The sequence below is a fragment of the Eulemur rufifrons genome, chromosome 30, assembly GCF_041146395.1.
Source record: "Eulemur rufifrons isolate Redbay chromosome 30, OSU_ERuf_1, whole genome shotgun sequence".
NCBI lineage: Eukaryota > Metazoa > Chordata > Mammalia > Primates > Lemuridae > Eulemur > Eulemur rufifrons.
The window spans coordinates 62,598,608-62,626,181 of NC_091012.1; the positions used below are offsets into that span (position 1 = coordinate 62,598,608).

Consider the following 27,574-nt stretch of genomic DNA (forward strand, 5'->3'; position numbering starts at 1 on the left):
CAGTCACTCCTCCAAACCCAATCCACCAAGGAAGAAAGCACAAAGACTTTATTGAGCACAGACTCCTTTTGCCTTTGTTAGGAAGAAGGATGTGTTATGAGTGTATGTGTAACTCTGTGCATATGTCAGGACTTGAGTGTGTATAAGGGGCTTGGGGAGTAATGTGTATGTGTATGTATATAAATGTATGTGGATGTATGTAAAAAACATCTGTTTACATTGTATGCAAAAAAGGCATGGAAAAAATTTATGGTAAATATATTTGAGGGGGAATACCTGTGTTTGTGAAGGGACAGCTGGAAGGATAGCATCTGGGAGGGCTGGTGTTCTTGTGTGTGTGACATATGTATGTAACTATATCTGGGTCTATTCCTGTTTATTGGACCTGAGAGTCAGGGTAACAAAAGGTATATGTGAAGGAGGGATGTGTCTGTGCCTGCCTGTGTGTGTATGCGCATATATGTGTGTGTGTATATGTGTACCTGTTTGTCTGTCTGGGTGAGAGTGTGTGTATATGTCTGGACTATCCTCAAGTCTTAGACCTGCCTGGGGGAGCCATCTTGGCCCCTCTTCCCTTTTCTGCATTCCCAGGCCTCTTTAAGTTCTCTGCCTCTGTTTCCTCCTTCTTAGGGAGATATTTTCTACCATGTGTCCTCTCTTTCTCTGTTTCATGAGAAACAGAGAGAGGAGCCCCCTCTCCCAGGCCGCCTGCAGTCTCTTCCAACAAAGTGGGGAGTAGTGACTCCACTGGTGAGAAGGGCAGTGCTCAGTGATTGGGAAACAATCTCCAAGCCAATGAAATGTCTGCCTAAAGATTGTTCTTGGATCGATAGGAATCCTGTGGGTCACCCTTGGACAGATTAACATCATCAAGAAATGTAATATAGATATTCAATCCTAGAATTTTGGTGAATTAATTAAAGCCTTGTTTTTAGTTCTATTGAGAAGGAAAATCATTTATTATCTTTAGTCTGACCCTGTGCCTTCAAGAGAACTCTTATTCTGTGAAAATAAGGGCTGAGGTAGGCAATTCACACGTACTTGTGAAATCTAAGCAGATTATCTCACCAGTGGCTATAACTGTAATAAACTAAAGTGACCTCGGTTTAAACAAACAGATGTTTGGAGCTGACAATTGAAGTGCAAACATGACCCTAATTAATGACTTGGTTAATAGTAAGTAGTTCACTCTTTAAGGATTTAGCTCAATTCTCAGTCTTTAGCTATAACATATGTCTTCAGGATACCTTTCAATTCTTTCTGTTAGAAATTAAAGATTTCTAGCTACTCTGCCTGTGAAGCTGCTTGTGAAGCAAGAGAGCACAACTCAGAGACAGTTCTGATTTGAAGAGTATTTTAGGAAAAGTATTCCTAAATACCAAGGGTTCCCATCCATGAATGTGTCTCCACCATCAAAACAGTCCCCTTATATCTTCTCACTGGTAAACCCATAAACAAGGCATTATATATGTTAACACACATTAATGAACAAACATGATATCTATGATATCTAGTTTCAAATGATTTCCTAGCAATAATGCACTCTGCATCCAATATAGTCATATGGCTAGATTTAGGGAGAAGGGCACTTCCGGAAAGGAAACCAGAAAGCAGCCTAAAACCCTGTTGCCAAAGAGATGGACGAAACAGAGTAGAGGATGCTGGGAAATGGAATGTCTAGCTCCTGGGCTTCATGGCTGCTTGGTGTGGGGTACCCCACCCTCATCCCATCTGCTTATTTGTTATTTCATCAAGATGGCACAGGGAGGGGGTGGTTAAGTCAACTGACATGCTGACTTTGGGTGACCCTTCCTTCAAGAATAGCTCTTTCTTTGCTGCATCGGATACATCCAGCTGCAGATTTCCGTCATCACTGGATACGCTTGCAGATGAATTCAGAAATTATACTGGCCTCCCCAATTGTTGTTACTGAGTTGAACAAGCACTATTGAGACTATCCTCTTGCCCACACAACTGTACTGGGTGCCACAGGAGGATGGAGGAGGGGAGAAATTAACACCAAAGTCCTGCTTCCCACCCTTCAGGTCAAGTTAGAGAGATGGGATGCATGCACAGAAATCACTTGAGAACAATTATAAAGGTATGCATCCATAGAAGCAAAATAGCACAAGCCAAAATGTCCTATAAAATGATGGGCTCTGGCATTTGGTGGAATTAGGTGGCAGTTGTTACTGTCTGGAATCTTGCTGCAGAGTGAAAGGTCAGAAAGACCTTGTGCTAACTGTTGTTCGTATACCAGTCTTTACCAAGAACAAGGAGAATAGAGGTGGTTAGGATAGGTTCCGCAGCATGTGTGTAAGTATTGAAAGTAGTAGGCATGAGTGTCTTCCATGCTGAGCTCTTTATTTTATGGATCTTCTCCCAGATATCCAGGCCACTCTATCTCAGAACTCAATGTGTGCTATTTCCACACTGGCTATAGCGAAGGATTGACAGCTTGCAGTAGTGGAGGGTTGGCCATGTCAGAGAGGGCAGGGCAACAGTACCATTGGCCTCAGCTTGAGCCCCAGCCCATGGCTTGAGCACAGACCCAGACGATGTAATTTTGGCCTGAGAATACTGGGGTCAGCCTTGTGGACCTTGCTATCTGCCCACAATCTGGCCCCTGAGCTTGCACAAAGTTGAGAAAGCTTTCCATGGCTTATCACCTTCTTGAACCTGGTAGGCACTCCCACCCACTTCCTCTTCCATGCTCATTTCAGGCTACACACTTAGGGCTCAACTGGAATATTACATTTGGGCTGGGAAGGAGCAAGGTGAGCTTGGAATCCCAAAAATGTGCTAAAGGCTACATACTTAGGTTTGCCCGCAATTCCCCCTCCCAACCAGTGGACAAACTGGGGCTGGGTTTCTACCCACTTCCAGAGCTTGAGTCCTCAGTAGGAAGAATACTCTAGAAAGGGTGAAGGCAGGGAAGAGCAGGGGTCTTCAACCCAGCCCAGGCTTGACATTGAGCCCTGAGTGTGATGCCCACCTGGCCCAGCATCATCAATAAGCATGTCTGTTGACAAATGAAGGAGTCTAGAGTGCTCCTTGCCCCATACAAGCATCCTGGCCACCCTCAGCTCACCAGGCTGCACTGCATTGCCCAGTTTAACTCTGGAGCTGGGTCTACTGTTTCTGGGGCCTGTAATTTCTGCCTGGGCCTCAGGTTGGTATATCTTCTTTCAACCATAGCCAGGACCCAGAAGTGTTTGGGGAAGTACCCTGACTTCTAGTACCAGTTCTGCTAACCAACAAATGTCTCTTCCCCTCTGTGGGCCCCAGTTTCCCCACATGTAAGATGAAAGGGTTGGACTGAATGATCCCTAAGGTGCCCTTCTGGCTCCAGTATCCCTCCTGGGAATTGAAGTGCCCTCCCTTTTTTCATGAGGCGAACACTTTGCGGGCAGTGGGGGCATGGAACAAGGGACGTTTGAGGACTTCCAGTTTGGAAGCTGGTGCAAAGTTCCCAGGCTGTGTTTGTTTTTGTGTCAGTTTGCTTCTTTCCAACTGGCTTCTCCCATCACTAAGGGCTAAGGGCACTCTGGTTTGGGCCACAGGCAGGCGTGGTGGGGCGGCGGGTCAGTGGTTCAGGGCCACCCTGGGAACCTAGGCCTGGAAGGGGAAGGTCTGTCACTTCTGCTCGTGCTTCCCACCAGGCGGGCTGGGGAGGACTCGGCTGACCGGCCCCCTCCCTGGGCAGCACTGCCACGGACCCTGGGAGGAGGCCACCTCCAGCAGCAGGCAGGGCTGCGGGGCTGGCTGCATGTGGGAACCGGTGCTGTGCGCAGGGCTCCCGAGCAATGGGGATTTCTGGGGGATGATGTGAAGAGCCCTTGCTGATCCCAGAGCGGGATCGGGTTCCCCTCAGGAATCTGGGAAACTCTAGGGAGGCCCTGTGGCGTTTGGTCATTAGGCTGTAAATGAAGGACAGGGGCAGGGGACCCTACGACATTACACACTCTGCTTCCTCCAAGGGACCTTGGAGGCCTTCAAGTCTTGCTCCTCCTTTAATGGAGGGGGGGAAGCTTCCACAAAGCCACAAGACCAGGGGGTGGAGGGAGGGCTTGTTTGGTGTGATCACGTGACACTGGGACTCCCCCTCTTTCCCAGTCCTTTCCAGGGAAGCATTGAGCTGGAAGGAGCCTAGGCGGGGAGAACAGTGGGGATGTGCCACACAGAAGGCAGCGTCAGCCACAACAAACAAGCAGAGCCTGTCAGACACACGCACACACACACATACACACGTGTGCGTGCATGCACACAGAGTGTCACTCACTCATGCGCTCTCTTGCTAACACACAAACTTACATGTGCCCGAAAGTATATTCGGAGACCTCACTGGACAGCCATCCCACGCCCAAGATCGTGGCTCTGTGGCATTGATTTTCTGTGAAGACACCCATTGGCCAGGCCCACGTCACCTGCTGGTGCAACTTCACTTTGCCCAGGTGTAGGGGAGGAACAAGGTTCCTTGGAAGGGGAGGGGCATTTTCTAAAGCTTAAAAAAAAAAAGAAAGAAAACAAAGCAAGGCTGAAGTCCTCCCACAGGCAGGCTCGTGCTCCGGGTGTGCTTTTGCAGGCCAGAAACTACAGAACTGGGAGTACTGCCAAGTGCTTTATCAAAGGAAACAGCCCGCCCAACAGCTGGAGATGGGCTCTTGCCAGCTGTGTGTGCCTCTTAGTCTCTCCTTCTCCTTTTCTCTCCGCTTCTCCTATCTCCATCCATCCATCTTCTGCAGCCTTGCACTTTGCACTGGGAGAGCCCACGGACGAACTTCCTTGGGCCACGGAGAGTATCCTTGATGCTGAGTAACTGAGCAGATTGCAGCCCCAGCTGGATTGGGGGAGGCAGTTCTTGTGAGGGGCCGTGTTGCCCAGAAGCGGGTCTCCATTGAGCACGGGGCTGCTGGGATGCAGGCGCTTCTGCTGCAGCTGGAGCCTTAGGGAGATACAGTCCAGTAGTTCCTCCTTAGTCTCCTTTTCACCCACGGTGGGAGGCGAGTGCCTGGCTGGGCTGTCTGTGTTGGCGGCAACAGGGTGTTTTCCAGCAACCTCAGCAACTTTGCCATCCATATTCATTAATTAGTTAATTACTTGGATTAATTTCCTTAAGCCTTGGGCTTCCCAGAGGGGGAGGAGACAACGTGGGGGTCGGGGAAAGGTGTTCTTCCCTTCCTGGCTTCTACTGCCAGACACTCAGAGAGAAAGGGCAAGGGGGACCTCCTGTGGCTTCACCCCTTCTCCGGGCCCTCACCTACCTCAGGCTCCTGGTTTGCCTGCTAAAGTAGCCAGCATAGCCCCAAAAGGCTGCTCTGAGCTGCATTTGTAGAAGCACCCCAATAGAGAATGGCGCCAGTGGGGGCTGCCTGGTTTTGTGAGTGATGGTGCTGGGCTCCGGGAGCTGAAGGCACCAGCCTCATCCCGGGGGACAGGAAGCCCACACGGCCCTGCCAGCCTGGCCGTGTCTCAAGGGCAGGGTCCCTGATGTATTCATCTCTGTACCCCAGTGCCTGCCATGTAGTGTCTGGTGAGCTGGACTCTGGGGAAACTCACTTTAAATTTTTATTTTTCTTTTTACTTTTTATCTTTTTCCACACACACTTGAGATTGGTAGGAAACTCACCTTAAAGCTCAGGTCTTACCAAGCGGGAGACAGTAACTTGGTCTGTGTGTATTCCCTAAGGTTGCCATGTTGAACTTAATCATTCTTTGACTAAGTGAGTACCGGTGAGATGGCAGCACCATGCGGTTGCTATGGGGGTTACCAAGAGGGCCGGGGTTACCAAGAGGGCTGGGGCCCCATACATAGATAATATTAGCTTCTGGCATCTGGCAGGCATTCTGCTGCCCATCCTCCCTCTCTTGTGCACCCCTCTCTCAGCATTACAGTTTTTCTCTCCCAGCCAAGCTTTTCGATCTTCTCCCTTACCCTGTTCTTTCCTTCCCTGAGGCTTCTTCTAAACATGGACACGTTCATATGCTTAGTCACAAGTGGCCCTGAAGTGTAATGAGCACAGGCTTTGAAGCCAGACAGACCTTGGTTTGAATCCCTAGTCACCCATTTTCTATTCCTGATGTGCTTGGGGTAAGTTATTTTGCTCCTCTTAGCCTCAGATTCCCCCTCTGCATATTGGGAATGATACGAATAATACCGATCCCGTGGGTTATACCAACCCCCTGGGTTTGGGGAGGGTTAATTGAAATAGCATATATACTGTATATGAAGTGCTTTGAACCATGTTTAGCACAAACTAGGTGCTGAACGACTGACTTTTAGATGGTGGTATTCATTACTGTTGCCCTGTGTATGTGGTATGTGTGATGATTTAGAGTGTCTATCACACACAGCTGGGCTGATATGACTGACTATGTAATAAACCATAGACAGACTGCCATAGACCCTGACCAGGACACTTAGAAGACACTTCAGCAATTCTGTTTGTCCAGCCCTGGCAGCCACAATCCTGGGTGGAACAAGGTGCAGAAGTTTAGAGCCGGAGGCACAGCTCAACCCCTTATCCCTGAGTCTGTCCCTCCCAGGTAGGGCTTCCCCTTAGGCTATAAGACAGACCAGACTGGCTCCGGGGCATGGGGCCAAATGTCTTCTTGGAAGCTCCACCTTCCCCTCAACTTCTCTGGACTCTGGCTTCCTGGCTTCCCTCATGTGAGGTCCTCTTTGTCTCACCTCTCTACCCTGCCCTATGCTCCAACACACATGCCCTTGCCACATTTTCCCAAGAGTGTGGTCAGCCTTGATTGAGTGTATCTGAAAGGACAAGGCCAGGACATCAGGGCCTGTTTGCAACCATCTCCCTGAGGGCGTGTGTGTGTGTGTGTGTGTGTGTGTGTGTAGAGCCTGCAGCCTTGACGTGCCAATCCCTCTGTATGTTAAACCTTGTGACATCAAGATTTCTCATTCCTAATCCACATACTGATTGCCCGACCTCCCCTCAGCAGCAGCCTCTGCTGCTAAGCAGTAAGGGGGATGCTGACATGGGCATTTCCACGGTTTGTGATTGAGGTCTTCGCGAATGGAGGTTTGTAGGGCTTGCCCCCTCCAGTTCCCTTGCAGGGGCACTTCCGATGGTTGGCACCAGCAGCATGTCAGCTGCAGGGAGCAAATGGTGTGAGGAAAGAGATTCCAGGTCTTCTTTGGCTATGACTGATTCCTTATTTCCTCTCCTTTCCCAGTTTGGGAGCATTTGTTGCTGTCTGAAGGGCCGGGCAGTGCCAAGACCACAATAAACAGCTTGTCCAGTACACACAAGCTCTTTGGACCCTGAAATGTCAGCTGGCCAACTGGCTCACAGCTAGCCCCTGCTGCGTGCCGTTTGCATCCGGCCCCGACAATGCCACTCAGCACTTGTAGAGCCATGTGTCATAGCAACAAGGCTGGGGGGTGGGGGGCCACAGTGACCTGGCCCCGCTCTGGGAAGCCAAGCCCAGGGGCCACACTTAAGCACCCTGGCAAAAATTACTGCCTTAGGGACCCAGCTCTGCAGTCTCAGACCAGCAGAGTGGCCTGCCCTGCCCCCTCCCCCAACCCAGGCCTGGCCCCACGGGCAGCAGACAGCCAGACTACCTATGCCCCATATGGCTGAACCGCTGACTGGTAGTGAATAGAAACATCTCGCCCAGTGAAAGCTAGTGGGGTGTGGGGCACACGCTTCCAGGGGGTGCAGACTAAGTACAAAGGGCAAGAGAGGAGAGGGAGCAGCAGCAGGGTCTGGTGGCAGGAGTGCCAGGCCAGGATCCAGGAAACCTGGGCTCTGCTCCCAGCCCCTGCCACCAACTCCCTTGGCATCCTTGAGCAAGATCACCCAGAGGTCAGGGTTGGGGGAGCAGGCACAGGGCCAAGACCTTGCCTAGGAGAAGATGAACTGCGAAATCTTGTTCATGCATTCAGGAGGTGGAGGTGGGGTGTTTAACCAGGAAACTTTCCCTTGAAGAGCTACCTAATTGCCTTTTAATGCATTGGATGCATCTTGACTAGCAAAGGAACCAAACTCAGGTGCCTAGGGGACCAATCAGAGAAGAGGGGGCCACTTCTAAAAATGTTTGCCCTTTGACTTGGTTGGGAGGCCAACAGGCAGTGATCCCTGCTGCCAGGACTGAGGGCAGAGGGCACAGTTGTTCCTTAACTATGGAAGGCCCTGGGATTGTCTTCACTTCTGCCTCTTGCAGCACCCAGGCCAGCTTCTCTGGGATGTGATGTTTGTCCCTGGTCTTAGGAGTTTGTATGGAAAGGCCATCTCCCAGTTCACCACCCCAGGTGCCCATGCCTCAGTACCCCATTGTCCAGGGACCCACACCACGGTACAAGCTTACTCTCAGGACCCTCCTTCACATCTCATCCCTGAGCTTCCTCTGCCTGGTAGCAACAAATCTGCTATTTATCTGGCTCTATATGCTCAGTGGGAACTCATGCGGTACAATAGTCTTCAGTAAATAGCACAAAACACAGTCGAGAGAAGCTACCACTGTCTGATACAGAATAGATTCTCAATAAATATTGGTCAAATGAATTCAGGCTAAAATCAACTCACGATACTCTCATATAAAGGGCTGCATTTAATGATAGAAATTTCAGGCTCCACAGTAGGACCCGTTTGGGGGCAAGAAGAAGAAGGCTGTTTGAGACCATGCAAAAAACAGCATGGGGGCAGCCACCCTCCGTGTGCATGGAGGGAAGGTAGGATATATCCATGGTGTTGGTGGGGAGGATGTCTGGGAAACGGGCCAACATCCACTCCAGTCTGAGAGCTTCAGACACTTTCCAGTGCAGGAAGGCCCCATGATGGTGTCTAATTGGCTTTCTGGTTGTTCTCTTACTTACTGAAGGCTCAGTGTGGCAAAGTTGGGGCAGGGCTGAGTTTCTAGAGTCTCTTCTGGAGCTTTGGGCAGCTCTTGCTTATTTCCAACCAGGTTCCACTTGCCAGAGAGGGCCTTGGATCTGAATAGCATTGCCTGAGGAAACCAGGAGGGCCTTGGCCAGGGTCTTCACAAGTCACTCATACCTCAGCATGCCCCCTGTGCCCCATTGGTTCAGGGGCTCTGGGAGCTGTGGTCTGGCCTTTATAGCTTCCCTTGCCAGATTCCTGTGTTGTCTGTGCCTTCACAGCAGGGTGGTGAAAAAGAGCAGCCCAGGAGGAAAAAACAAACAGAGGAAAGGTCTTAGGGTCTGTTGACATTATAAATGCTATTGATTTTACAAGATTTTTCCATTGGGAGGACAGTGAGCTGACCTCATTTTGCAGCCGGCTCTGGGCTTTGACGCCACTGTCTAGGCCATGAACCGAGAATCCGAGAGGCAATGGCTTTATCTCAACACATACTTGATAGTCACCACTCTCGGCAAGGCCAAACTGGGCCTCTGGGATGGGATGTGGAAGGATGTGGGTGGTTCCAGGCCTTTCAGCTCCTTCTACCTTTTGCCAGGGACGTTGTGTGACCATGGGTCCAAGCACTCTCAGATCTTGTTGGACTTGGATATCAGCAGAAGAGGGCTTTTCAAGCAAGAAGGACCATAGAAATAAAGATCAGACAGGAAGAGAGTGGTTGAAAGAACACTGAACTAAGATTGGTGATGTGGGCTTGCATCCCCTCTGTGCCACTAATTAGCTGTCTGATTTCAGGCAATCTATTTCCCGTCTCCTGGTCTCAGTTTTCTTATCTGTTAAGTGATAGATAGAGATCCCTTCCAGCTCTAAAGTTCAGCAGGCTTGTGAAAGATACAGAAGTTAGGAAGGAGGAGAATATCAAGAAAAGAGAAAGGGATAAGAATTAAAAATTACAGGACAGTACAGAAGGGGAAAACTGGGAGAGAAGGCGAGGTGTGCTGCATTGTGGTGTAGTGGGAGTAGCCCCAAGTGCAGACTGTTCCCATCACTGGAGCTGTCTGACCTTCGGCAGGTCACTCCCCCTCTTTGTACCTCATTCAAGAGAGAGGAATGAGTTAGCCCCCTGCCACCCAGGCTGCTTTGCTGTCGGGAAAACTAGATATACACTAGATCTACATGCCAAATAATCAGGGAATAGACTCAGTGCTCAGTGGTGTGACATGGACAACAGGTGCATTTGGATAAGGGAAGAGTGATAGTGGCTGGTGGGCTAAGGCCTTACCTAAAAGGCAAGGGAGCAGAGTAAAGAGCAGAGGCTCCAGGGTTAGACAGACCTGGATGGAGTATTGGCTCTGTCCCTACCTGGCTGTGTGACGCTGGAGAAGTCATTTGCTGTACCCAAATTTCAGTTTCCTCACCCATAAAAGGAAGGAATTGAACTAGTTGATCTTCAAAGCTCCTTTCATCTCTCTGAATATATGAGAAAACAAAACACAACAAAAAGGAGCCAGAGATGCCAAGTAAGCCAAAGGGGAGAATTGTGCATTCAAGGAAGAGGCCAGCTGGTGTGGGTCAGGCACTTATGCCAGGAGTGAAGAAAATGACATTCTCAGAGCAATAGTGGGCCACGGTGGGGGTGGGTGGTGCTGAGGAAAGGAAGGACAAGGGGAAGGAAAAGGCAAGGCAAGGTCATGTCAAAGGAGTGATTGGAAAGGACATTCCTGCATTTTCAGTGAGAAGGGCTTGGTTGCCTCCGAGTATGCTGGGGAGAAGCCACCACCCGGCGTGGAGGTCTTACTTGGGTCTCAGAGTCAGATGTTGAAGGTGATAGTGAATGCTTGCAGCAGACTTACCGAAGGATGAACCCCAAGTAGAAGGTGGGGAGCTGGAACACTTTCAAATTGGCGGGCCTCCTTCCATGGGGGGAGAGTGAGGTCAAAGGCCCACCACTAATCTTTGATACTATTGGATTTTATACATCACTGATCCCTGCCCAGGTGCAGAGATAGAGTCTGAACAGGTGTGGAAACTGAGGCCCTGAGAGGGGATTCAAGCTGCCTGGGGTCACATGTTAATTTCATGGCAGGACCAGGAGCCAAGTTGGGCTTTCTCCTAATTCAGAGCCCAGGACTCATGTGTGACTCCTGCCCCATGTGTTAGATGCTCTTGAACAAATCCCTAATTGGGCAGGGGCAGTGAGGGCTGGGTAAGGGTGAAGAATGTGGGTTCTAGAGTCAACTGGATCTTCAAATCTCAGCTCCAGCAATGTGACCTTAGGCTGGTCACAACCTCCCTGAGTTTCTGCTTCCTCATCTGTCATCTGCAAAAAAAAAAAAAAAAAATTTTTTTTACATAGGGTTGTGTGAACAATAAATGAAATAATGCATAAAAAGTGCTTGGCACAGTGCCTGGTACATACATAATAAGCTCTCAATAAGTAGTAGCTATTATTATTGTTATTACTCTTATCGTTACTGGTAATAAATGAGACAATTTGCGATCTTTCTTGCCAATCTCCCACTTTCCTCTTCACTCACTTGCTTCAGGGTCCTGCCGCATGTTCATCTGCTGAGTTTTGGGCCTCTGAGACCACCTTGTTCACCTCCATGACGGGACTAGCTTTCCCAGATGGCCTGTCCAAAGAGTCCCACCCCCTCCCAACGTGCCTGCCAACATGGGGCCCCAGCAGCGGGTGGAGGGAGGGAGATAGAGACAGGTGGCAGGGGCCAGCGAAATGAGGCCATGCATTGCCACCCTGTCACCAGTTCCCTGGCAAGGTCTGGCAAGGTCACCTTTTGCTTCCAGTTTCCTTCTTTGGGGAGAGGAGGGTTGAAACACAGCCCAGAGGGAGCATTTGGATGAAAGCAAGGGCTTTGCCCCCACAATTTGGAAGAGACACTCCGGTAGTTTTCAGATCAAGAGACATTCCAGCCAAGGGCAATATCATCACCTTGTACATGAGCAGAGCTATTAGATCCATGCTGTGCTGTGGTGGGCCTCATTCTCTGGCCCTTAGCAGCCCTCAATTCTGGGGAGGGAAGCCCAGGTTTCTTCAGGTGAGAAGACTCTTGGGTGTGACCCTGCAGAGAGAGCTGATTGCTTGCACTGGGGAAACTGAGAGGGTGCCCCAAACTGCTCCTGAGCCTCTCATCCCTGGGGCAAAGGTGTGGACACCAGAGAACCTCGGTGGCACTAGGCCAGGAAGGACTGAAATCACATGCTAGCGTGCAGGTCCTAGAGATGAAACAGCCCAGCCCATTCTCTGGGTTGAGAGGTGAAGGGGAAAATGGGTGGGAAGAACAGCTGGGCAGGGCCTGCCAAACCTAGAGGTGGGGCAGGCAATTGTCTATCTGGCAAGATTTCAGGGGCCCCAAAGCAGACTCCACCCCAAACGTCTTCCCCAGCACATGTAACCAAACAATGGTGTGTTTCTTGAGCACATGCTGGGTGTTCTGCATTGTGCTCAGCCTCTGTAGCAAATTGTCAAGTTCAATCATTACCCCCCAGAGTCCCTTCCTCTTTAAAGCTTTGATGGGGAGGGCCTGAGGTCAGGGCTGGGAAAGCAGGGTCATTCTGCACAGCACGGAGAGGGACAGAGCAGGCAAGAGGCCCTTGGCTGGTGAAGGAAGGCCTGAGGGTGACAGGATGGGTGGTGAGGGGGATGAGGGTGGAGCAGGAGATGTTCTTAAAGCAGGGTGGAGGTGCACAGGAGACCAAATGTGGCTAAGGGCCAAGCCCTGGGGGAGAGACAGAAGTTGGAAGAGAGGAAAGGGGCAGGCCTAAGGTGCTCTGACATTTTTTTGAGAAGACAGCACTACCAAGTAACCTGAATGAGTCCTTCAAGCCTGGGGGGTTCAGGGGGCATAATAATCCCTGATATTTCTCCAGGGCCTTGCCCTGTAGAAAGCACGGTCGCGCATTCTCGCTCTCACTTTCTGCTCTTCTTTTCACTTTATCTCTGTTACACGTGTGCCTGCACATGCAAGCACATGGACGTGCACACACACACAGTCTCTAATTTTCATAAAAGTTCTGCCAAGGTGGGTAGGGTGGGGGTAATCATTCCCATTTGACCTGTGAAGAAACTGAGACACAGAGAAATGAAGTGATATGCCCAGCATTACACAGACTACAGAGATGGAACCAGAACTTTGGTCTCCCAACTTGCAGGGCAGCGAATGCCAGAATTTGCCTAATGAGTGCAGAGTAGGCAACCACCTCTACAGTGTTACTTCAAGAATTCTGGGAAGGACCCCCTACCCCACAAATCTCTCTCTCTTCCCACTCACTAATACCTGAAATTTCACTCTTGAAAATTCATTCTTTCAGATCGGAACTGTGGCCCCTGTTGTGACGTGAAAGAATGTGGGGGAAGGAAAGAGTAGGGAGGGCAAAAGACAACATCTCAGCACATCAGAATAATGTCTGGGAGTGTCCCTAGGAGAGGGCATGGGCGATGGAGTTGGGTGGAGTAGGGCAGGGGGTGTGTTCGGCAGGGAGGAAGGCAGCCCTGGCAAACCTCCCCCTTTTGCGTAAGGAGGGGAGGAGCTGTGTCAGAGTGTGAATGTGGCAGCACTGGGAAGGGGGCAAGTCTGCCCAGAAGCCGGCCTGGCCTCCGGGAGCTCTAATGGGTGACTGCACTGAGCCTTGGACAGAGGTTGGGGGAGGACTTGGACTTCCATGTAGCTTTGGCAGAGGGGGTGGAGGAGAGGGGAAGGCAGTGGAGAGGTGGCTGGACAAGGAATCAGGTTGGCCTAAGAAGCTGGAATTGTGGAGAGGCAGGGTGGGGTGGGGGGAGCTATTCAGGGAGCTAGCCTGGAGCCAGGGGCCAGTCCCAAGGGGGTGAGCAGAGGCTTGAGAGCTCTGGGCCCCATTCCAGCTCCTGACCTTGAGTCACCATGCAACTCGGCACTTTTCCTACCTCAGCCCAGACACCCAGCAGGTCTCTGTTATCTCGGTTTCCCACAGAAAACAGTGTAAAAGCTAGTCCCCTGGCTCCTGCTCCTGACTGACCCTGCCCTTCCTACAGCTCTCTCCCTCCCCTCACCCCAATCCAGCAACCTGCAAGCCTCTTGTGCCTCATGGAAGCTCTTGCTCGCTGCCTTTGGTCCCAGATCTGCTCCTCTCAGCACAGGCCACCCCTGATGGTGCAGACACTTCTTGGTTCTGAAAGCAAGGGCCTGAAGGTCTCACCTAGCCCTCGGCCTAGACCTCTTGACTCAGAAGTATACCTGTAAATAGTTGCATCTGAGGAGATCAAGGCTGAGACTATCAGAACTGGCAGCAACCTTAGAAATCACTTTTGCCATTAACTCATTCATTTAGTTATTCCACTTTTTGAGCACATACTATGTGCCAGCCACTGCTGTAGGCACTTGGGATATAGCTCCTGGCCTCATGGAGCTCCCAGTCTAAATAGGGGTATCATTCATCAAGTAAGCACCCAAATAAATATAAATTTACAGCCCCAACCCTCTCATTTTACATTTAGGGGAAACTGGGGCCCAGAATGGTTATAGGACTTTTCAAGGTTGTTTCCGTAGTCAGGGGCAAAACAAGGCCAGAACTGAGGTTTTCTGACTACTATTCCAGTATTCTTTCCACCATGTTCTGGAAAGAATACAGCACAAGTGTGAGAGCATAGTATTTATCCCTGTACATAGAGCCAGCCTTACCTAGACTCAGAGTAGAATGTGGCCTAGTTGGCAAGATTTGAAGATCATTGATAAGCAATCTCCCCCTACTTCTGCTCCCACCCCAGCTTGCTCTCTCCCCACTACCACCACCCCAGTCTATAACAAAATTTATAGCATTTTACTTTGGGAGGCTGAGGCAGGAGGACTACTTGAGGCTAGGAGTTCGAGCCCAGGAGTTCAAGACCAGCCTGAGCAAGAGTGAGACCCCATCTCTACAACAAAATAGAAAAATTAGCCAGGCGTGGTGGTGCACACCTGTAGTCCCAGCTTCTTGGGAGGCTGAGGCAGGAGGATCGCTTGAGCCCAGGAGTTTGAGGTTGCTGTGAGCTATGATGACAACACTACACTCTAGCCTGGGTGACAGAGTGAGACTCTGTCTCTAAAAAAAAAAATATATATATTATAGCATCGATTAAAGATTAAAGCCCCTGTGATCTTACTGAGAAAAACCTGTTAAGCCATTATCTGCCATTTACACAAACAAATTTCTTCAATTTGTCCTTTAGGACTGGCTCAAAGGCCAGGTATGTTTGACTTTCTGGAAGGAGAATGGGAGTCTCCCTTAATGAGGGCATTGCTAGGGAGGGAAGTCCCCCTCCCATGCCCTGTAGCCATGGGCCCCATGAAACTCCAGGCAGCAGGAGGGCACAGGTGGCCTGAGGGGACAGGCAGGAGGAAGGTCCCTGAAAAGGAAGCAGGAAGGTTCTAAAGACAGACTCCTACTTCACAGTTTGGCCCTGGGGGCCAGCCCTGCACAGACACCATGATCGGTGACATTTTGTTTCAAAATACATGTTTACATTTGGTCTTTCCTTATACTGGATTATACTAAGTCTTTTGTCCCATCCCCAGCCTGGTGTCTGGGTAGTTTATACTTATTTGTGATTACTGAGTGGCCTTCCCTGGGAATGGTCAAGCAGCTGCCCTTAAACAGTCTCCCAGTCTCTGAATTGAAATGCAGATCCATCCCATCCTGGCATCCTAGCTGTGACTCACTTTTCCAGGGAATTAATTGCCTTGGGAGTCCTTTAGTCAATAGAAAGAATCAGCCCCTGCCCAAGAGCTTCCCCACCCTGACCCTGATGAGGACCCTTTTTGGATTCCCCTGCAGCTGTGATAAAGGGAGTTTAGTGGGAAAGGGACATTGGTGCAAGTTCCAGTTGCTGCCTAGAATGCAGCTGTGCCTGGAACCCTCCTCACAACAAAGTGCAATCCCCAGCTAGAGACAGCCCAGCACTTTAGAATCACAGACCAGGGATTCTTATTTGACCTCTGCCACTTACTAGCTGTGCAACCCCAGGCAAGTTACTTAACCTCTCTGAGCCTCAGTTTCCTCATCTGCAAAGCAGGCCTAGTCATAATATAATACCCAACTCCTAAGACTGTTGACAAGATTCAAAAGGCTAATGTATCTAATGTTCTTAGCACAGTGCCCACTAAGTAATCAGTGCATGGGAGCTGCTGATGTTATTATTTGGACCAGATGAGGTTTTGAGATCTCCCAGTGGTAGGTCAAGACCTAACAGCTGTCCATCCCTGCCCTCTTGTTAAATTGAGATTTTCATATGTCAGGTTTGCTTAAAGCAAAGCCCACCTGCAGGGCATTCCCTGCACTGGTGATTCATGGGTGGGATGCATTCTACCCACCTATTTTAAGCTGTTCTACATTTTCTTCCCTCTGACATGGATGTGTTTACACAGGGGAGGACAGTCCCAGTCAAAACAAGATGAAAATACACTGCTGGCTGGGAGCCCCAGGCTAACTGGTTTCAGGTCCTCTCCCAGCTGTCAACGCCTCACAGCAAGGCCGTGGGGATGGGGGGAGTGCTCAGCCCTACTCCCCTGCCTCCCTCTATCGGCCCAGCTCTGCCTGGTGTGAGGCAGTTGGCCATCACCTAGTCAAGCTAGAGGGAGCCCCAGGGCTGAGGTTTTTCTAGAGTTTTACAAGAGCAAGAAGGAGGGGTGATGAGGGGCAAGGGCCACACTGGCCAGTTCTAGTGTGAGTATTATGTCTGCTGCCAGAGCCGCCTGGTGCTCAGGCAGAGAAGGCCACTGCCAGCAGAGAGAGGCAGAAAATGGCCAAAGAATGCCCAGAATCTCTCCCACTAGACACTCCTTTGGGTTAACAGAAGGCTCTTGGTAAAAAGAAATTACTGCTGGGAAGGGGAGTCCATCAACCCCTATCAGCCATCGACTCTGCCTGGGGGTCAATTTCTCTGCTGTGCCACCTTATAAATGAGGCAGCAGAGCTGGAGGAGGATGCATCCAGGGGGCATGTTTTGATGAACAAGCAAAGGGGATCTCCTAGACGGGGAGCACTGAAGATAAATGTTCCCAATATGCCCAAGGCAGCTTGCTCCTCACGGCATCTTCATAACAGCTTGCTTTTATTTACCAAGAAGAAAAGGAGAAAACAATCTCCTTTGCCATAAACTCTACTGCTCTTACAGCTGCCCACGCAGAGGCAATTTGGTTTCTTGCCAGCGAGTGTTGAATATTTGGGCACATTTGCCTGTGCCCTGAAAGCCCAAGCCCACCAGGTAACCAGGACCCGTTGTGATGCCCCACCCTTAGCAGCACCCCATCACTTAGCCTGAATCACTTCTCCCAGAAGCCCCACTATTCGGACCAAGCTGAGCCAGTTTACCATATTCCTCGCCTGAGAAAACTAAACAGTTCTCAACGGAGAAAGACTTTTCATTTGAACAGCGTACCTCAAGACTTCAAACCCAAGGGTGATATCAACGGTGAGAATTTCCTTTAACTTGGCAAGTGTTGAGGTATTTTTAGTTGGGATGGGAGGCGGTTTTTTGTCCCCCACCCCCACCCCCATCGTTCCAGTTATATGGCTGTCACTTACTCAGAGAATCAGGCCTGCTAGCCCTAAATCCCTCTTTGATATTGGTGCCAGCTGAGACTTGGCTGCCCTGCTCCTGGGCTTCACCACCCTCTACTGCTCCCTGTGGGTGACTGATTCCCAACTGACCTAGCCCCTTTAGCTAAAGATGGAAACTGACCAAAGTCCCAGCATTAGTGCAGAACCAGAAGCACACACACGGATGAGTTATCCGTTTTATTTAAGAGGTTGGGCCTTGTTTCCAGGTCATTAGCAGCTACTTACTCAATTACACTGTGTTTGGGTTTCCCAAGTATGTTTGATTTTCACAGGCCTTTTGTGTTTCTACCTGCAGAGTTTCTCTCAGACAATGATAAGTCCCCAAATTAAAATGTTAAGAGAGGCTAATTCATGAATTTGCCCGTAGTTCTTCTCCACTGAGGCCATTAGCAAAGTCCTAACACTTAGCCAACCTTTTCTTTCTTTCTTTATTAAGTATGTATTTACCACATTCATACTGTGTGCCAGGCACTGGTCCAAGCCCCAGGCGTACAGTGGTGAATAAGACAAGCCCCTTCTCTCACAAGGCTTATATTCTAGTCTAGGAGGCTAATCGATGCTCACTTGAGACCTTGCACTGCCCACTTGCAGTCATGGTCCTATCTGGCTGTGCCTTCAGTCCTGCCGGAAAGAATAGAGGTCCTGCTGATTACTGATTGTTTGTACCATCGGAGAGGCTGTCAAGGTCAAAATGTTGTGCAAGTTAGGAGTGTTACGTACAGGGAAAGATTGCTAAGAAAGACCTTCAGGAGAATAATTTAAATATGGATTCCATTTTAACATGAACTCCTCAAACTACCCGCCTCCACATAAACAGTATAGATAACATGTGAAACCATGGGAACAAAAATTGGAACTGGACAGAAGGTTAAAAACACTAGACTTTGAAACAGCATTGAAAGGGCTACTCATTTGGGCAGCCACTTTGCCAGCCTTGTTTGGGGAACAGGGCCCTTATAGAGTATATCACATTCACGTGGCCCTTTTTTTACTCTCCAAAGAACTCAGCAATGGCTGGTGCCTACAGAGTGTCTATCAAGTCTGGAAACATAGGCAAATATTTGTAATATCATCAAGGACATCTTCAGTCTGTAAAAAAATTAAAATATTATCTATGTTTTCAAACTTCAGGGCATCCGTAAACATATACACTTTGCAGGGCATTGGGGGTATTCCCATTTCAGGGATGGGGATCTCGCAGCATAAGGTGTTTAGAGGTCTTCTATGCAGTCCCCCAGCTGGCTAGTGGCCAAGATAGAAGAAGAACTTTGGCCTTCTGACGGATATTCTTCCCACTTGACCAAGTTCATTTAGAATGGGTGCTAGAGTGACGTTTCTCAGGACATACCTTCCTTCGCATATGCCTCAGGGGAGTCCCCCTCAGTTTTTCTCATTACTGTCATCTGAGAGTTTAATACCAGATCTGTGGGCCAAGCCCATCATTGCAGCAGCCTATTGTTGGTGACTGTGACAGATGCCTTCGGGGTTATCTCCCAACCATGCTCCAGGCCCTGGTTCCCCAAGATGTTCAAGGAGTATCTGTGAAACTCTCTTCTTCTCAACTGCTGAGCTAGTAACTGTCTATTCTTGGCTATTCCTCAGTTTCCATATTTACTTTAGCTCTTCTGCAACTCTGTCAACAAACTCCATGGTATTATTAGTTTTAGTAAATAACAGGATGTCAGAACTGTTGACCAGGATTCGTTAGTTTGCTGTTAGAGCTCTATCCCAGGACATAGGAGCTAGTGTTTCTCTTATTTTTTAAGGTGTATGAGCTTTGGCAAGAAGCCTTTCCTGGTTAGGCCCGCTGTGTTCTGTTATCTATAGGTCTTCAATGGCTCTCGTGCCCGCAAAGTCTCCCCCCTACAAAGACCTGGGCACTTCTGTCTTCACTTGGTGGCACAAAGACATCTATAAGTCAGTTTTTCAAAAAAATCAATGCCAATACTTTGAATTTCCCATTTTTGTGCTTTATCCTTACAGTCTTGCTGTGGCCTTTAAAAGAAGTCTGTCCTTGGTAAGATGGCTTCAGTGCTTAACATTCATGTTGTCGGCAAGGGTTGGGGATGGTATTTTAGTCTGGCACTAAGAATTTCCAGGCTTTTGACCCAAGATATTTTTCTCTTTCAACCCCACCCCTTACACTGACTCTCAAGGAGCAAGCAAAGAGGTTAAAAGGGTCACTGTGTTGCTGGCAGGCAACCAGGAGGTCCAGACCTTTGGGGGAAGCATAGCTTTTGTTTAAGCCCCAAACCTAGCAGGCAGTGTAACTCTTTTTTTCTCTTTTTTTTTTTTTTTTTTTTGAGACAGAGTCTCACTCTGTTGCCCGGGCTAGAGTGAGTGCCGTGGCGTCAGCCTAGCTCACAGCAACCTCAAACTCCTGGGCTCAAGCGATCCTCCTGCCTCAGCCTCCCGAGTAGCTGGGACTACAGGCATGCGCCACTATGCCCGGCTAATTTTTTTCTATATATATATTTTTGGTTGTCCATATAATGTCTTTCTATTTTTAGTAGAGACGGGGTCTCGCTCTTGCTCAGGCTGATCTCGAACTCCTGACCTTGAGCGATCCACCCGCCTCGGCCTCCCAGAGTGCTAGGATTACAGGCGTGAGCCACCGCGCCCGGCCCTAGCAGGCAGTGTAAATTAAAGATTAAAATAAAAGAAAATAAAATGCCAAAACACAGGCTGGATATGTACCACAGAAAACAGCAAATTCCCCTCCTGCTCCATCTTGGGAGAGGGGAGTCAGCAGTAGAGACAGCCTTGTTGCTGGGGCGGAGCTCACAAGTGATGGGATGGGGTGAAGACTGTAGTGGCTGGTGAGCTCCAGGCTTGGATCAGGGTGGGGATGGGCATGTTTGCAGAGATCCTGGCAAGTCTTTGTAGTCAGTCCCGGCAGGTTCTTGAGGGGAGAATGAGTCACACCCCCCCAGCTAACCTGGGAATCAACCCATGTTTGACCTGGCGGTGACAGCCACAGGACTGGAGGAGAGCTGGCTCCTGTAGAAGGGAGGTAGGGCTGGTTCATTGACCAAAGTGTGCTGTTAGAGAAAAATCAGCCCCTTCCCGTTCTCTCTTCTGGGTTCTCTCTTTCTCACTGTGAGGCGCATCCTCCATGTCCCCAACCTGCCAGGCTGAGAGTTCCCACCGACAGCTGTGAAATATCTTGGAATCTGTTCCTTATAACAGAGAGGCAAAATTTGCGAAAGATTTAGATAGAAATCAGAGCAGGTTCAGGGTTATCCCTCTAATAGTAGCCCTCACTCACGTTCTGGCCAAACTTTCAGGAAGGAGAGAGAAACAGATGGTAGAATGGCCAGCAGACCCAGAATAAGCCGAACTTCATCAGAATGTGTCATACAAAGTGGGTCTCAGTGCCCCTGGCACCATGAGGGGTCTTCAAGTAGACTGTTTCTTGGCTCTCACCTTTAGGCCAGTGGTTCCTAAAAGCAGCTCCATGGACTGGTGCCAGAAGAGCTGCATCCAAATCACCTGAAAATTACCCTTCCCCAGCCCCAGACCTAGTCCACTAGATTTGTTAGGGCTGGAGTCCAGAATGCCTGTGTTCTCCACAAGCTCCCTCAGGTGATCCTGATGTTAAGAACCTCATCTAGATCCATTTTTCCCCTCCACAGCCCACTGTCAAGGTTTACCTGCTGCGTGTCCAGTTGTCTTAATGCTGACTGGCCAGTGACTGCTCTGTTGAAAGTAATTCAATAATTTAATTCATACTTAAGTATTTGAGCTGATAGTGGCTGACTGTGGCACCTTTCCAGGGCTTTATGCATTGGAAAAGAAACTCTTCTGATTGGCCAGAGTGTAAAGAACTCCAAGAGAGATCATTAGAACCCAAAGGCATGGTTCTGATGGTGACATTTGTAGGGACCATGGTAGCATGTCTGGAAAAACAGCTCTGACTGAGAGAGATTTTTTTCTCAGTGCCTTTTAGATCACACTTCTCAGGTCACAGAGGGTATCTATGCCAGGACTGGCTCTAGTTAGAACTGTCCTCATGAGGAACTTGTGGGAATCATTTCTTAAGCATCCATATGATTGATTGTGCACAAATGGCACTTGTTTTTATTTCACCTTCATTTAAAAGAGTTCATTATAATGTATGATTGACATCTTTGAAAGCTGTGGTCCTAGTGGTGCCAGGGACTTCCTGTTTCTGGTGTGCAGTGTGAGGCTTCAAGCTGGTTCCCCTTGTGCCCACCTGAATGCCACTCAAGGCTTTCCCTAAGACCCTGTCACCTGTGACCCTTGCACAGCACATAGCCAGCTCTGATGTCAGAGAGAGCAGAGGCCATGGCTTTTGATGCTCTGGCCTGGCCTACAACACTGTCCTGCCTTGCTATCTTGCTATGTTCTGTGGCCTTACTACCCCTTTGGGGTTATAAGGAAGCTGGCAACAGCAGAGAAGGGGGGTTGCCCCTCTCTGCCTGTCTCTATGAATTAGACTGTGTGGAAAGCTGGAGGTGTTTGCACAAATGTGTGTGTGCTTCTGTGCTTCTCTTTCTTCCTGAGGTGTGTGTATTCCTTGTCAGCAATTCTCAAACCTGGCGGGAGACCTTTCTTAACCCCTCTCAGCACTCCTTTGAGTTCCCTGGTGATGTTCCCATGGTTGGGGGGCCCTGCCCAGGGAGAACCTTGCCCTATTTCTCTCTTTTCTTTCTGTCCTGAGAATAGTGTGCCCCCTGCCTCCTCCTGCCACTGCCCTCCGCCCTCGCTGGGTGGCCTTCTTTCCATCCAGAAGGTTGGGGTGCGAGTGGTGGCTGGGAAGCTGGAGGCCCTTTGCAATCAGCACAGCCCCTCTTCACAAGTCAGAGTCCCACAACAGAGGATCGAGGAGCCACCTCAAGTGAGCCCATGGTAAATAGCTCCACTGTAGGGTAAGCGAGGGCCTTGGGGAGCACAATGTGAGAGCCCTGGGAGGCCCATAATGCTTACCCATCATGGCCAAGGAGCCGGAGCGCCTGAAGAGGCCAGCGTTATTAACCATCCTTTTGTTCCCTAGGGAACCTGTGCCACTTCAAAGGTCACCCATTCTATAGCAGAGCCCACAATGGAGCCAAGGTGCTCCACCTCGGAGCTCCTGCCCTCTTCATAGTCCCCTTGTCTGCTGGCTCCACGTCCTCAGCAAGAACGTCCTAGTTCTTGTCTTCCGAGAATTGCCAATAGCCCTGAGTCCTTCACATGCCACTCAAAGTAACCCTGGCAACTGCCAGAGAAAATGGCTTGGAATTTCGGCTCTGGGGACTGCTCCACAGAGTAGAAGGGACGGGGAGAGGTCCTGCCAGTGTCTCTCTGGCCTGGATAGGCTGGTGGAGGGCTGGTGCAACAAACAAACGTGGAGAGTGGCTAAGTTCTTGCTGCTTTCTTTCCCAGTCTCTGGGAAGGCTGCAGGGCACCAGGATTTCCAGAGAGTGGGCTGCCATGAGGGGGCCTGTTTGCTTACCTGAAGATGCTGGCAGAGAGGTTGGCCACAATGTCAGAGGAGCCGCAGCTTCGGGACTGCTGCATTATCCCCATCCTAGGTGGGCACCAGCCAAAGGGCAGGGTGGGGAGAAGGAAAGCTCCCCCCATTCTGTGGAATGAGTGATGCCCAGGATGGTAGCAGCATGGTCCTTTCCTACCTGATGCTACCCTCCTGAGCACCCCCAAGCCTGAGGCTTTTCCTCAAGCAAACATTTCACTAAGTTCTAACCAGTAAGGAGATTTCTGAATTTGCCACACAGACCTAGGATATCTGGAAGGAAGCATGGTTTTTGACTTGTATTACCAGTTTGCTTTTTAAAAATTTCCTTGCAATGTGCCTTGAGCTTTGAATAAGCATTCAACCAACTTTGAATTGAACTGATTTGAATTGAATTAAATGATAATGGCAACTAGTGTGGGGAGGGGGAAGGAGGATGGTGATTCCCCATTTACCAAGGTTAATTTTACAAGCCTCTTTTTCAGGAATATCTATTTCATGCTTGTAGACGGATAATGGGGAGGGTGAAAAATGAGAAGAGGGCTTGGAAAAATTATGGAGGTAAATTTTCCCAGCTGTAAGGCATAAGGGGAAGGGAGACAGGCATAAATATTGACACAAGGTTCATGTAATTTAAGATCCACTGAGCTAAACTGCATTCCTGGATAAGTTGCCAATACTTCCAGTCCTGTAGAGATGCCAGGACAAACCTCCCCCCCACCATATTTAGCCACCAAAGTTGGGGTGATGATTTGGGGTGATTTGACAAGAGCAGTTTTTGACTTCTCTGAATGAGGGCAAGTGGGGTAGAATGCCTTGTTAAAACAGGGTTTGGTTCCGCCTGTCGGCCCTAGTGTCACACAGAGACTGTTTGTGACCCTGGTCCGGAGGGAGCTGAAAGGCACAATTCATTGCTCCTGCCATCATTCCATGCCAGAGTTTGCCCCAAATCAATCCCTAGAGCTGCTTTTCCAAGAGAGTATCCATCTCTCCTCCGGGATTCTCCTTGGGCTCCCTTCCACCCACCATCGCCTTCTGCATCTGCATCTGCATCCTCCTCCCCATCTTCCTGTCTCCCAAAGTCAGGGCCCTGGGTCCTGGCCATGCAGGGCAGTTCACATGATCCACAGAGAACAAGGCACTTTCTCTGTCTCCGTCTTTCCTTCTTGCTTCCCTCCTTCTGGACTTTGGGGATTTTCCATGAAGCCAAAGTAACTATATAAGTGGCAGTGGCCTTCCTGTCTATAGTCTTCCACATTGGAGTGGAACCAGAGGGGAGGAGTGAAGATAAGCGAGAAGCAAGGAGAGATTAAACCATGGCATTTCAGCCTCCTTATTCCCCCAGCCTCTTCAGAAAAAGGGACAAGTAAGTAATTAGAACTAGACAGAGCTTCAGATGGAAGGGGGCCCGCGGTGGAGGAGTAAGTGGGGAGGGATGTTTTTCAACCGTCCCATTAACACTGTGCTAACGCTCTAGCGCTCAATATCCTTTTTGTATTTCCTTTGCCAGCTCCTAACCCAGTGTTTGCTTTGTGGCTTGTCCCGCACCTCTCGCATCGTGTCTTTTTCCGCTTCTCCTGACACAGGACCCTGTGTTTTGCTGGCAACATCGCTGAATCTTTGGGTGGAACATTCCCTGTAGAAAATAAGGAAGACTTGCCTATAAATAGTTTCCTTCTGGCTGCGTGGTACACAGTGCTTCAAGTGTAACAAAAAGGGAAGTGAGATGTTCACCCTCACCACCACCCCCAACCTACAGCAGCCACCCTGAATCTGCTCCCACCCCTGGTCAGCATGCTGAGATCCTTCCCCAGGCTTCTGCCGCCAGACTTTGCCCAGTCTCCATTCCACTGTCCCATGGGAACCTGAAGTAGGAAGGACTCTTGTCCTAGAGAGTCTGGCTTTTGAAGTGGAATAGGCAGGTGGGAATGCTGAGACACTTCTTCCAGCTCAAAGGGAGCACGTTGGCTTCCAGGGCCTCCTGAAATGGAGGGAGTTGGCCTTGTCCTCATCATGCCACCCTCCATCTAGAAGGTTGCCCCTGAGGGAGGTAGGGTCAGCTATGTCTGTTTCATTGCAGAGTCCCATGAAGACTAAAACTAAGAGCTCAGCGCCCGGTGCTTCAGCTGGGCGCTATTGCCATGCTGGCTCTGAGTCCAGCCTATGTCGTAAGTTGCAGGGTGTCAGAAAGGGAGTTTGCAAACATTTACGAATGTTGGGGTTGCTGGGCTGTTGACTCCCTAGGCCACTGTTTCCTGTTTGGGGCCCACCTCCATAGGACACAAGGACGCTGAGAGTCTCAAGGATCAGCACATTACTCAGAAACATTAGATCAGATAATAGATAACATGTACAGCACAAACTTCCACTCACTGCAAGGTCTGGTGCAGCTATTCCGGGCAGAGGAATTTTCTGGTGTGCTGAGGGTTAAGCAGAAAACCCTTTGGGTCCCTCCTCCTTCTCCCCCCACCCCTTCTACCCATCCTTATCTCTTCCACCCTTGTTGTTGGGAAATCTTTCTACAGAGACATTTAAGTCCATATTCTTCCCTTAGGGAGGCAGTGGGCCCTGAGATCCCTTCATTCCTTGTCAATGGAGGATCATAAGGTCTCAGGGCGACCACTTCTCCCATGACAGAACTAGAGGTGTAGAGAGAATGAGAGATTGTGAGCTGAACCTGGGACATCCTTTCGAAGTTGTTTTTGTAAACTAAATCCCTGATATGAGCTTGTTTTCTTGTTGTTGACCTCATTCTCCTAAAAGCTGAACACAGCAGGAATAGGGGGGAAAAAAGTTAATTAAGGGTGCCAGTGAGTGGGGCCTCGGGTACTCAAGCTTTGACTGCACTGTGATTATTATTCGAAATTTCATACTTTTTTTTCAAATATTGTATACCCCAAGCCTATATACTCCATTCTGGAAGCCACCTGGCTGGATTAATATTTCCTATTTCCTAGACAGAGATAGCTTTCTTTGAGGACTGGTTGGCTGCCTTTTGGAATGATGTGGGTGAACACGGCTCTCTCATAAAGCTCATTTGGACAGTTTGGATTTTCTTCTGATTGCCCATTGCTGTGCTCCCCTGCCTTCCGTGTCAGCAAAGCCAGCACTTGCAGAGCTCAGAGGCGGCCTCTGGACTTCTCCAATGGTGATACTGTGGCCCTCACCCTTCTTCCTCCTTACTACTCTCTGGCACCTCCAACCCATCCCCCAGCTGCCTCGACTCACTCATTCAAGCCTCCACACATTCAACAAACCTACTCCCTGCCCCACTAGTCAGTGTAGTTGGGACAAACTTGGGCTCTAGGTTAGGAAGACCTGGGCTGAAGTCCCTGCTTGGCAATTTATTAGCTCTGCCACCTTGGGAAAGGCAACCTCTCAGACCCTTGGTTTCTTCTGTAAAATGATGATGACAGTGCCTACACCTTGGAGTCGGTGGTGCAGGCAGCACAGTGTCTGCCCATAGCTGATGCTCCTTTAATAGTAGCTATTATTGTCAGTAGGTCTCAAACTCAGCTTGGTTTTTTTAGCTGAAGTATAATTAATGAACAATTCAAATGCAGCTTTGCTAGCAAACTTAACCCCTTTTCCCTTCCCTCCTGAAACTACCTGGATTTCTCTGACTCTGTCTCCATGCAAGAGAGTCCCCTTCGAAGGAGTTGTCATACTTCTTTCCTGTTTTCCTGGCGGTGTTTTCTCCCTGCCAACCCAGCTTTCTCTCTCCCCTTTTCTTCTCATCATCTCCCTTGGAATCTTGGGGTGGGAAGCAATCATTTAGGAAAAATTAACAGTCCAATGGAAGGTCAACTCAGAGACTTTCCGGACTAAGAAAGCTCTATGTGGCACAGAAGGCAGATTAATATATCAGGGAATTCCAATGTCAACTAAGCCCCTGGTTTAAGAATTCTTTTTCTCAGCTAATGTCCTTGATGACCCATACATATGCACTTTGTTCTGTCTCCTACGCACAGCTTAGAGCAAACACTGTGTTCGGAGAGTTTGTGTCCCAAAGTTAACAGAATGTCCTGAGAGTGGGATGGTCTCCCACCTAAAGTGGGGTGAAGAAAACCACCATCCTGGGTTAGTGTAGTAGGTTTGCTTGGATAGTTCTATTGGTCAGCCCTTTGCAGATATAATGGCTGTTATGTACATACCACCACCACTGAAATCCCCCATAAAGCTCCATGTGATAGCCCAAAATGTTGGCAGTTTGGTGGCATAACTGCACTGGAAGCCTGGAGGAAATCAAGGCCTCAGACCAGACTGGGCTTGGCTGGGGCCTTGGCCAGTGTGTCGGTGCCAGGCACCTGATTAAGAGAAATATCCTGAAGCAAATAATAATTACCTTTGCTGATAAGAAGACCCAGTACTTTTCCAATTGCATGATTGCATTAGGATATTTCTTTGGACCACAGCCTGCAGAGCACTGATTCATGGGTACTGGCCTTAACTCCATCCAAACTATTGTGTATGTGGCGGAACCCGGTGTTCTCATGGTCCTAGGTTGGTATAAATAATGTTCCCCGGTTGCATCACCTGTCCCTGCCCCTCTTGCTCCTTCTGGCGGCAATTCTGCTTCTGTCCACCAGGTGGCGTCGCCTAGGAAGGAGCAGAAGAAAAAGACCTCAAGCCTCTAGTGCCTTTTTTTTTTTTTTTCTCT

At 49.4% G+C, this 27,574-nt stretch overlaps 1 protein-coding gene across 4 annotated transcripts in view; it reads left to right on the top strand.

Moving 5' to 3' along the window:
- TSC22D3 (TSC22 domain family member 3) overlaps positions 1 to 27,574 on the top strand; it is a 61,080-nt gene that overhangs the window by 28,582 nt on the left and 4,924 nt on the right. The window contains exon 1 of one of the 4 annotated variants that reach the window (XM_069462981.1): positions 24,216 to 24,280. The exons of the other annotated variants lie outside the window; for them this stretch is intronic. Within the exon in view, the coding sequence (XP_069319082.1) occupies positions 24,231 to 24,280 (50 nt within the window). The 5' untranslated portion in view covers positions 24,216 to 24,230. Of the gene's footprint in view, positions 1 to 24,215; positions 24,281 to 27,574 lie in introns of those variants that run through there. 4 annotated transcript variants of the gene reach the window in all.